Source organism: Mus caroli, chromosome 10 (genome assembly GCF_900094665.2).
Source record: "Mus caroli chromosome 10, CAROLI_EIJ_v1.1, whole genome shotgun sequence".
Classification (NCBI taxonomy): domain Eukaryota; kingdom Metazoa; phylum Chordata; class Mammalia; order Rodentia; family Muridae; genus Mus; species Mus caroli.
The window spans coordinates 113964992-113977193 of NC_034579.1; the positions used below are offsets into that span (position 1 = coordinate 113964992).

The window sequence follows — 12202 nt, forward strand, 5'->3', positions numbered from 1 at the left end:
ACACACATACATATAGAATGGGCTGTTGATATATATATATGTCTGTATATGTATGTGTATATATATATATATATATGTGTATATATATATATATATATATATATATATATATATATCAACAGCCCATTCTTAAATGAATATAGGAGGGAAACATCTTCTTCTATCAGACAAATACTGATCCTGAATCACTTTTTTTGTTTGGTTTGGTTTGGTTTTTGCTATGTTTTGTTTGCTTGTTCAGAGTTTGAGGGAGATTTCATGTTGTTATTCTGAGTCTGGGTCTCAACTGGGTAACATGGTCTCACCTCCAACTGTTGATCCTCCTAGCCCAGCGTCCCTTTAATTCCTTTCATTGTCTGAGCCTTCAAGTGGGTTTCCTACACTCCAAACTACATTCGTACAATACAATCATTTAGCCAAGATAAACACTTCCTTCCTGTGCAGACTGTGCTAAAGCAGTGCTTGCGACAAACTGGGAATCATTTTGCTTTCTGCACATTACAAAACTCAACAATACTCCAACTATGTTGCAGAGCTACAGGGAAAACCAGAGCACTTGTGATTTACGGTGGAAAACATGGACTTTTGAGACCCCTGTCTTTCCATTCTTTCCCAATTCCTCAGCAAGGTGACACTTGGCCAATTAGTTAAACTTGCTGAATCCCAACACAGTGTGCCTGAAGGAGCTGTTGTCAGATAGGAAAGCAAAACTTGGGCAGAAGGCATGCGCTCAATAAATGATCGCAGCTGCTGCTGCTGCTATTTTTAATTAGTATTAAAATGGTTATTAAAAAATAGATCTCCTTAAGTGATATGGAAGGAAAATACGTTCTTCTATAGGACAATGATTGATCCTGCTCCTTTTGCCTGCTCAATTTTTTGAGATTAAAGTCTGGTAGTGTAGCCCAGGCTGACCTCAAAATCTTGCTCCTCCTGCTCCAGGCTACTGAGAGCTAAGAGGACAAGCAGGTACCTTACCTGCCATACTTAGCAGATCAGGCTTGTCTTACTCCCAGCTCAGTTGTAAAATGAAGAGATGCTGTCTGTGGCTGTTCGAATGAAAATGGCCCTCACGGTCTCATATATTTAAATGTTTAGTTCTCAGATGGTGAATTGTTGAAGAAGAATTAGGAGGTGTGGCCTTGTTGGAGGAAGTGTGTCACTGGAAGTGGGCTATGAAGTTTCAAAAGCCCATGCCAGGCCCTGTCAGTCTATCTGTCTGTCTGTCTCTGCCTGTCCCTGTATGTCTATCTCTATCTCCACCTGTCTCTGTCTGTCTCTATCTCCACCTGTCTCTGTCTGTCTCTATCTCTGCCTGTCTCTATCTCTGCCTGTCTCTGTCTGTTTCTATCTCTGCCTGTTTCTGTCTGTCTGTCTCTATCTCTATCTGTCTGTCTCTATCTCTGTCTGACTCTGTCTCAGTTTGCCTCTCTCTCCTCACCACCCCCGTCTCTTTGTCTTCCTCCCTCTCTGCCTCCTGCTTGTGAATCAGAAGTAAGCTCTCAGCCACGGCTCCAATGCCATGCCTGCCTACCTGCTGTCAACCCTTCCCCACCATGATGGTCACGGGCCAATCCTCTGAAGCTGTAAGAAAGCCCCCCATTTCATTAACTGCTTTCTTTTTCAAGATGCCCTGGCCATGGTATCCCTTCACAGCAACGGGAGAGGAATTAAGACCCTGCCATAAGACTTTTGCAAGACACCATAAAGTATAAGTGGTTGTTGGGTTTCGCCTGGGTTCTGGGGATCCGAGCACATCAGGTCCTCACACGAGCGCTCTTACCCACCAAGCCATCTCTCCAGCCCCAACTTTGGAATTTAATAAAACAAGTCAACATGCTGCATTTGAATATGGCATTGCCAGGCACTGCTAAAATGAGAGCAGATGTTCTGTGTGGCAGGGAATCTCCGTTCTTAGAATTCTACGTGAGTTTGCTATTGACTTTGTTAGAAAGAGTGTGAGGTACTGGAAGTAGGCCATTGTAACTGCTGTAACTCAAGTATTTCTACCACCAAGGAAAGAATTGAACTTGTTGGGAAAGGCTCAGGACAGCCCCACAGTCTCATGAATGAAAATTAAAGCCTGGCTAAAGTTGAAGAGATATATTTAAAATACATCATCAGGAGGATACATGCAGAGATTCACACATTGAGTTGGGTGCTAGTGGGCATATTTGTCTAAAAGACACAGTGCCAATCTTTCTGTCAATCAAATGCATCTAAAGTCTAACATGCATCAGTCTCCTGTAGATACAGAGTCCACCAAGCCCCACCTCCTGTCAGCTGCTCCACCTTCCCCATGTCTTCCTACACATCAAAACCCCATGCTTTTAACTTCATGCAGACAAGGTAATAACTAATCACACTAAAAGCAGAATTGACAGGAAAAAAAAATCAAAGCCAGTCTCTCATAATAGAAGGGGGAAATAAGTTTCCCTTAACACATTTGAATCAGTCAGAATCCATGAAAAGCTATCATGTGTGATGCGTGCCAACATTCATGCATGTCCATGCACACACACATGCCCTTCTTTCATCCTTCTCTAGCTCTTCAGATAAGTGCCCAACTAGAGGAAAGTCGGTCTACTCGACTGCATTCCTCTTGGTGAGGGCCACCATCACACCACTATGATTGCTAAACTGCATTTGGCTTACTATGCATTATGTCTCAAAACCATAGGTAAGTTGAGGCCAGCAAATAGCAGTGTACTGGGAAGGGGTAATTAGATGGAATTTTAAGCTGCTGATGTCATTACTGAAAACTAGTCAAGCCCTAGACATTGGTTCATGAAAACAACACATCTTAATTTGGGAATTAAAAAAAAAACAAACGTTGATCTGTTACTTTACATATAAAAATGTGACAGAGGAAAGTTATAAGAAGAAGCAGCTCCTGACATGCACCCAAGATGCTGCCCCAGGCATTTTTTCAGAAGGACACTCACACTGTGTTTGCCATACCTGAACCCCACTTTGCCGCGCTGCGTGTTAACAAAAAGGATGCAAAACAAGAACAGGGACATGTTAGCAGAAGAGAATTACAAAATTCATTCACAAGATTCAGTCTCTGACTATCAAGTTGGATCGGTAACTGAACATTTTTTTTTAATTCAATTAACCAAGCTAGGCAGCTCTAACTAAAAGTGAGGAACGCAAGACAAGGATTTCACTTGTTCAGACACTTTGCCCTTCTTGGGTTTCAGAGCAGGCTGTAGCGGCTCTCGTTCTCATTGGTTAGGCCAACTGTTTAATCATTAGTGCACGGAGATCAAAGGAACAAGGACACTACTTTAAGTTACATCCATTTGATGCCTGTTTAAAAGCCATTGAGTATCACACAAAAAAAAATAACCATTGTCAGAGTGAAACATGACCTCAACTCATGAGTAATAAAGCCAGGGCTTACCCTTAGACATCAGGCATTCATTTTAAATTTAAAAGCCGTGCTGGTTGGTTGGTTCCTGGACTTTTCAATCAATGCAAAGCAGTACCTGCTGCAGGTTCACTGCCAGCCAGTGGCAAGGGATGACAAACACACACACACACACACACACACACACACCTGCTCCCAACCCCTGGACTTACTTCTCTTCTGTGACACAGCCTGCAGGCACGCTGTCACAATGTCGCAGTTCTTCTGAACTTTATGCAGAAGCCTGTCTTTCTGCTTCAGCTGCCGGAGTAACTTTGCGGACTGGATGCCAATCCTGTACTTTAGCTCTCGAAGAACGGTCTTCAGCTCACTGGAGTCTATCAGGAAAGAATAAATCCCTTGAGAGGGATATAAATCCCAAGTGTGCTGCTAGTCAAAAGGTGTAGGTCTAGAAAATGAATTTAAATCCACTCAGTCTAGCTTTTCATCCCAGGTAGCATGAACGTGATTCAGCTAAGACGTTCCAGTGTAATCAACCACCCATTCATCTCCGGCTTTGCTCATAAAAGGAATTCTATAAGATAAATGTTATCCTGGATGCTACAATATAACAAGTAAGCAAAGACTTTTACTGTTACCAGCTCCCCGGATACATTTCTCTCTCTCTCTCTCTCTCTCTCTCTCTCTCTCTCTCTCTCTCTCTCATCCTTCCTTCCTTTCTTTCTTCCTTCCTTCCTTCCTCTCTTTCTTTCCTTAAATATAGGACTTTTTAAAAAGATTTATTTTATGTATGTGAGTACATGGTCTTCAGACACATCAGAAGAAGGCATCAGATGCCATTACAGATGGTTGCGAGCCACCATGTGGTTTCTGGGAATTGAACTCAGGACCTCTGGAAGATCCTTCAGTGCTCTTAACCACTGAGCCATCTCTCCAGCCTGTATTTATCTTTCAATGCTTTAAAAGTACTAGCTATTGAGCCTGGTGACGCAGGCCTACAATGCCACCTACTCAAGATGCTAAGGCAGAGGGATCACAAGTTCAAAGCCAGATGATACAACTAAAATAATGTCTAAGACCTTAAGTGCTGCAGATACAGTAAAGTACTTACCATGCAAGTTTACACAAGCATCACATAGAAAATGTCATCATGGTGGCACACTGGCCTCTAGCCTTTACAGGCAGGCACACATGCACACACATACATACACACATATACACACACAAAAATAAATAAATAAAAAGTAAGAGTGGTCTCAGTGGTAGAGGCATTGCCTAACACGTGCAGGGTCCTGGTTGTTCAAACCCTAAGACCTCAAAAATAAGAAACAGTTAAAACAACCTTGTCAGTTGTAAATAACACCAGCACATTTCATAACGAAGATGAATGTAGCTATGCTGATTTTGTTTTAAATGTGTGGCCTTCAAATAGCCTGGGTAGTACATTTAATTTAGGACCTCAGTAATTTTCATACACGGCAGAAAATGTATTTCCTCTAAAGGGGTCAAATGATTCAACATTCTTGGGCTGGAGAGATGAGTCAGAGGTTAACAGTCCTGGCTGGCTCTTCCAAAGGACCGGGTTCAACTCTAGCACGCATGATGGCTAACAGCTTTCTGACATTCCAAGTTCCAGGGGAATGGACCTGTCTTCTGACCTTCAGAGGCACTGAACACATATGGCATACAGACATGTAGGTAAAAACTACCAAACACATAAAATAATTTTTTAAAACTTAAAAAAACTAAAAACCTTAATAGTAAAAATAATGAAGTCTACATTCTTAAAACTAGTACTGGCAACAGTAGGAAGTGTGTGAAAACTCTAACTTAGTTTTGCTGTTTCTTAAAGTACCTACAACTCTGTATTTCTTCTCTACATTATACACTTCGTATGGGGACATATTCTGATTCCCATGTAGAAATGTCTTCCACAGTAATAGCAACAGGCAAATAAACATCCCACACAGGAACCCGTCTCTCTGTAGACCATAACCCCTGCTTCTCACTAGGTAACAGAGGAAATGGTCAGCTGGAAACCTGACTAATTTCCTCTCAAAGGAATTTTACCCCTCTATGATACATGGGCTTGCAATACTGAAAGTGTTCTTCTAACATTCACGGAGTGCCTAACACACATTAGCGTAGGTAAATAGCCTGCCCGAGGCCGCACAGGGAGATAACTGAGGAATCTGACTCCAAGTTCATCCGCTCCACCACAGACAATCCACTTTCCATTACAAACTACTTTGTTGCTGCCCCTAGACCTCAGACCCACACCCAGCATCGTCTGGATACAACATTGAAACAAACACTAAACCGTGAGAGAAGAAAACCAGCAGGCAGGTTATCTGCATTGTCCCTCTAAGTGGACACAACCATTAGGTTGGAACAGCTAACAACCCAGTGAGCATGATTTCTGCGAACAGCTGCATCCGTGACCCGATGGTCTAATCACAGTGTTGTAAAGATGTCTGTGCACAGAGACAGTGTGTCAATATACAGCATCTTGCTCATCCAACACAGTCAACTGTGGAAAGAAAGGGTTCACAGGCAACGGGTCAACAATGAGATGAAAACTGGAAAGAAATGGATTCTGGCAGGATCTGTGAGTGATCTGTAGAGTGGCCACGCATGTGAACGTGACACCCACTTGCAGGCGGCCGACCTCTATAAGCTTTGGCTTGCCAGCTTTCCTCTTCTAAAGGGAAATTATCAGTTTCTCGAAGTTTCCTGGTAAAGTGAATAGCCTTCTAACATGCGAAAATCTGGACATAACTTTCAAAACTGATTCTCTTGGAATCTGCCCTACAGCAAGAGTTTGGGCACAACTTAGCACAGCCAGGTAATTACATAAAATAAAATGTCTGCAGCCAAAGGTGTTGGGGAACGTGGAGGGAGGGGGGCGGGATTCACTTGGAAGCTGAGAATTGTTTACACAAGTAGGAGCAAACAGACAGATTTATTCTTTTTCGTTTTTTTTTTTTCTTCCTGGAACCAGCTAGACTGGATACAGCAAGTACAAGAAGACTGTATAATTCTCTCTATCCCCCCACCCCCATGGTCATTTAGCACAAGGACAATATTGCAAGAAATGTGATAGTGGCTGGCCTTCTGTTCCCCACACCTTAGTAAATTTTGTAAATTGAGGTTTTCCTAGATGTATGCAAAAAGACAACTACACTAGTCCCGATGCCTGAAATGTAAGCTATAATTATTGAGAAAAAAAAAAAAATCTCGACCAGAACTTGAGTCTCAGAGTTCGATAACAGAAGAAACATCAAATCAGCCTGTGATCCGAGGAAACCAGGCCATTTCTCAGCTGCACTCTCTGGGCAGGTGAACGGTAGCAGTAGTTAAATGCACCGTGAAGGCCAAGCGCTCAGACTCCACTCAGTCCTGAGACCCAGATTAAAGCAGAGCTGCTGGGGACTCACGCTCTGGCAGGCACGGAATTCACGCGCTCTGCTGCGAACTGCATTATCGAATTATTCTGCCTCACTAGTTAAAAATCCCTGTCCAAGCGGCGTGGCTAGGGAAGGGGGCGGGGTGGGAAGCCCTAGAAGTCGGCTCTCTTCTCCCAGGGTCCTCTAGGAAATTTCTAGTAAACACGGAAGAAACGCCAAACTAGTCCTAACAGCTGTTCAGGTAAAGTTAAGCGTCTACACTGCCCCTAGCCTCGGACTCCTGACAAGCGTGGGGGAGGTGGGAAGACCCGACCACGCTCCGGGCCACCCCAGCAGAGGGGGAGGGGCTGGGCATTAGGAAATGTCTAGGGAAAGAGTGACAGAAGAGTCCCGAGTCAGATGAAAGGAGACGCCACACTCTCCGGGTGTGCGGGCAGAGCGACAGCGCACAGGTGGTGCAGGTGGGCAACTAGCACAGGTGGTCAAGCGGGCCAGGTGGCGCAGGTGGGCAACTGGAGCAGGTAATGCAAATGGCGCAGTGGGGCAGGTGGCACAGATAGGCAGGAGTCCCCGCGCCCTCGCTCACCTTTCCGCTGCAGGTACTGCATCTGGAGCCGCAGGCTCGGCCGCTCCCGCAGCTCCTGTAGCACTCGGGAGTCGCCAGCGCCGCGGCCGCCCAGGAATGCGTCGGAACCCGAGGTCTCGGTGGAGCTGTCCAGGCTGTCCCTTCGCCGGGGGCGGCCCTGGGACGCACGGTCCCCGCCGGCTGCCACCTCCTCCTCCTCGGTGCAGCTGTAGAGCTCGGTGAGCAACCCGCTCACTAGGGACGCCGTGCGGCTCGTGCGACCGTCGGGCTGCGGCTCCAGGTCGCCCTCGTCCGCCCGGTGCTCCGCCGCCTCCTCGGATTGCTGAGGGTCCCACGTCCTGCCCGCGGGAAGGACCTCCATGGCTCGAACCGCCGCGGCGCCCGCCAGTTCCGGGAGGGCGCGGCCACGCGGGCAGCAAAGAGTCCCCAGCAGGGGTCGAAATGCCAACCAATGGGCGGAGGACCGGAGTTCCGGCTTCACGACCGCGGGCGCCGCGCCCGAATCCTTCCCACCTGACCCGGAGCGTCCAGAAGACTCCACAAAAACCTGAGTATCTGGCAAGTCCTGGGATTTGAGTGACGTTGTGAACTTTTTTTCCTCCAATAAAAGACCTGGATTCAGAACAACTAAATTCCTTGACACTTGATTGTGGGTTTAATAGACCTTCCTGAGTTGGCCGAGCTAACAAAAGTCGCCAGAGCTGGTTTTGATGGTGAATTCGAGTTTATGAGAGTTTTATCTTTTTTTCTTTAAAAAAGAAAAAGAAAAAAATGTGTATTATTGTTGCGCACTCATCCCAGGATGTGCCTATGGAGATCAGCGGTCAGGCAGCATTGTGCAGTCAGTTTTCTCCTTCCAGCTTTAAGTGGGTTCTGGGAATCAAACTCCTAGCTTTAAATGGGTTCAGGGGGTCAAACTCGGGTTGGCAAGCTTGTTAGACAAGTACTTCTACCTGGCGAGCCCTCTCTCTAGCTCCTCGGAGAGATTTGTCTTTACACTAGACTTCAGAAGAATTTTTGATACCTTCCCCTTAGATAACTTTGTGAACTTAGTCACATCGATCATCAGTTTAACCCTGTGGTGTCCTCGCTTTTTGGTGAGAGCCTTGCAGCAAAGAGGTTAAAAGACTTGCCAGGAAGATGGTGGCACACGCCTTTGATCCCATCACTTGGGAGGCAGAGGCAGGCGGATTTCTGAATTCGAGGCCAGCCTGGTCTACAAAGTGAGTTCCAGGACAGCCAGGGCTATACAGAGAAACCCTGTCTCGAAAAACCAACAAAACAAAACAAAACAAGACTTGCCAGGAAGGAAGCTTGAACTTTTCTTAATGTCTGCCACTCATTAGAAAAATACTCCTCAGTCTGAAGCTGTTAATTGTCTGTACATCTAGGGCTTCTGAAGAACAGTAGCAGCCGGGCGTGGTGGTGCATGCCTTTAGTTCCAGCACTCGGGAGGCAGAGGCAGGGCGATTTCTGAGTTCGAGGCCAGCCTGGTCTACAAAGTGAGTGAGAAACCCTGTCTCGAAAAACCAAAGAACAGTGGCAGGCTTCCTGTTTATTTACACGTCTTACGTGGTGGGGCACAGCCTGACCCGATGTCCTTAACCACTACCAACAAAATACTTTGAAATTGGAGCTACTGTGAGTTATAAAAGCACCAGTTTTATAACGTTGTATGTATGCCCTAAGCATACAGAATTTGAATATATACTGGAGGGGCTGAGAGATGGCTCAGCAGTTAAAAGAACCGGCTTTTACCTTACAAGGGACACACCACACAGCTGCTGCAAAGATGGAGCGGTCAGGAGTCACCGTGTAGACAGGGAGGTTTGATCCAATCCTCTGCCATAGAGAGGTGAATTAAATATTAGGGCAGCCATAGAATGGGTGTCCTGTCATTATTTCAGAGAACAGTAGTGTCCTGACTTGCTTATGTCTTTACATATACCTTAGGTGAAAAATTATAGTACCCATGGGATGGCCCCATCATCTCAATGGAATAATGTTAATTTTTGCATATATGTATATGTATATATGTTTTTTGCATAAACATACATATGTATACACATGTACATAATATATAGATATATAAATTCATGCTTAAAAGAAAGAAGTTAATCAAGATGGATAATGAAATGAACCGGCTTTTAAAAATTTAAGATATTAAAATATTTAATATATGGCAAGATGGATCAGCAAGTAAAGGCACATTTGCCATCAACAACCTGGGTTTGATCCCTGGTACCTACAAAGTAGAAGCAAAGACCTCCTCGTAAAAAGTTGCCCTCTGGCCTCCATATGCATACCCTAAGACACACGCCAAGAATAAACAAATGTCAACCTGTTCACGGACTACAAGGAAAAGATGAATAAGCTGCTACCACACTGATTCTTTTAAAGAAGTTTTTTCTCCCTGTTGCTTGTGGCATGAGTGAAGGAATCCATGGGCCCTTCATCAGAGAATGATCTTTGCAGCACGCCAGACTTCCCCAGGGAGCAAATACGGCAACTGTTTCTCTTTTCTCAGTAGACTTTCCCCCGTTTCTCTCCATTTGCCTCCACTAGGGACCCACTTCAACATTTTTTTTTTCTTTTTAGAGCGTGTCTTCCCAGAAACTGACAGAAGTTCAAAGGGATCTGAGGAAGATGAAGAAAGACACCAAGGAAACAATTGATTGTTAACATCAATATTTCGAGGAATCAAACTTCAAAGTCACTTCCTACTGTTACCATTACTGGAAGAGGTGAAACTGGCAAGCTGGAAGTGATGAACAGCTAACTCTAGTTGTGTGTGTGTGTGTGTGTGTTAGAGGGGTTGAACTAGTCAGCAGGATTCTTCTGAGGTCTCTGCTTCAGTCCCTGCCTCGGGGTTCCTGCCTTGAGCTCCTGCCCTGGGTTTTCTTGATGGTTTTCTTAACTATACTGTGTATGTGAAATAAACCCCTTTCTCTCCAGGTTGCTTTCGATAATGGTTTTATCACAGTAGTATAAAAGCCAACTAGCATGCTCATCATTTTACAAATACCTAAACAAGGTAATTTGATTTTGATCAAATTTTGATTTTTTTTTAATGTGCATTGGTTTTTTTTGGGGGGGTTGGTTTGTTTTTTGTTTTTGTTTGTTTGTTTGTTTGCCTACTTGTATGTGTGGATGAGGTTTTCAGATCCCCTGTGTTGGGAGAATTTTGGTTTCTTTTAAAATACACTGAAATATTATAAGGTTTTCATTTTTAATCCCAGGTGTGGGATATAGGGCTGCTTCAGATTGTCCCCAGCAGCGAACTATGATTTGCCTCATGTTCTAGCAGGGGCATGGTTTTGCCAGCTCCAGATAGTTTCTGTGAGTATGTGACATGTGGAATTCTGGGAACTTTCCAGAGGGTATATAAAGGTTACGCTCCCCCAAAAGGTGGGGTGGGTTGTTGTTGGTCCCTTGGGAGGGTTCGTTGTTGGTTGGTTGTATTTGGTTGCTCTTGGTCATAGTTTGTTAAGTAGTTGTGTGGGGGGAAAAAAAACACAACAAGAAGAAATTCGATATCCTAGCAATGAAGATCAAGTTGCCCCAAGAAACTCAATGCCCCTGATCAGTAGGAAGTAGTCTAATGATAATGTTGTCCTTTTTCCCCTCTATATTTTTCTCTCCTATCTAGTGTTAGGGGGTTGAAAGGGTGGAAGACAGAAGAACCTAAAAAGTGGCAAAAAGACAGGCTACACCCGGGAACTGGAGACAGTTGTACCATGTGGATGATGGGAATTGAACCCGGGGTTCTCTGGAAGAGCAGCCAGTGCTCTAACTCCTAAGGTATCTAGCCCCCTTGATATGCCTTGTGATATACATATATATGTATATATATGCTTGGCCTACAGGAGTGACACTATACAGGAAGTGACACTATTAGGAAGTGTGGCCTTCTTAGAATGGGTGTGGCATTGTTATAAGAAGTGTATCACTCTGGGGGTGGACGTTTTTTTAAAGATCTATTTATTTATTATATGTAAGTACACTGTNGCTGTCTTCAGACACTCCAGAAGAGGTCGCCAGATCTCATTACTGGATGGTTGTGAGCCACCATGTGGTTGCTGGGATTTGAACTCAGGACCTTCGGAAGAGCAGTCAGTACTCTTAACCGCTGAGCCATCTCTCCAGTGCCCAGGGGGTGGACTTTGAGGGCCTATGTTCAAGCTCCTCCCAGTGTGGAAGATACAGTCTCCTGGCTGCTCTTGGATCAAGAGGTAGACCTCTCAATTCCATCTCCAGCACCATGTCTGCCTGGACACTGCCGTGCTTCCTGCCATGATGATAATGGACTGAACCTCTGAACCTGTAACCCAGCTTCAATCAAATGTTGTCCTTTGTAAGAGTTGCCTTGGTCATGGTGTCTCTTCACAGCAATGGAAACCCTAATACACTCACAGGAGGAATGAATTGGTATGATGAAAGTTATGACTGTATTTGGAATTATACTTTCTAATATCTGGTGGTGAGCATTGATTATTGTCGAAGAAGAATTTCTTGAAGAATTTCCCCTTGGCCAGGTTCGAAAGGAAACACAAAACAACATTGATCAGCAGTTTGTCAATTTCACCGGTTAATTTTGCTGTTTAAAAATTAATCATAAGCTCGGAACATTACACAATCTGCATTTTCTATTCACTTGCTGTATGTGAGGAAGATTTTTATTTCTCAATCTAAAAAGTTGTAATGATGATAACAAGGGGGGAGAGATTAATGCTTTTAAAAGCCATCAAATCCTACACAGACTTCAGGAAATGCAAGACAGGTCTCTTTTTTTGAAGAATGGGGCCTGACATGTGCTAAGACCAGAGGAGGCCACAG

At 44.5% G+C, this 12202-nt stretch overlaps 1 protein-coding gene across 2 annotated transcripts in view; it reads right to left on the reverse strand.

Moving 5' to 3' along the window:
• The window catches only part of Tbc1d30 (TBC1 domain family member 30), an 82113-nt gene extending 74124 nt beyond the window's left edge, over positions 1-7989 (reverse strand). Inside the window, exons 1-2 of one of the 2 annotated variants that reach the window (XM_029482889.1) lie at positions 7367-7989; positions 3586-3750 (exon numbers count right to left, since the gene is read on the reverse strand). In XM_029482889.1, the coding sequence (XP_029338749.1) occupies positions 3586-3750; positions 7367-7727 (526 nt within the window). In that variant the 5' untranslated portion in view covers positions 7728-7989. The remainder of the gene's footprint in view (positions 1-3585; positions 3751-7366) is intronic. The other variant, XM_029482890.1, reaches the window with a different exon arrangement.
• Between the last annotated feature and the right edge of the window lie 4213 nt (positions 7990-12202).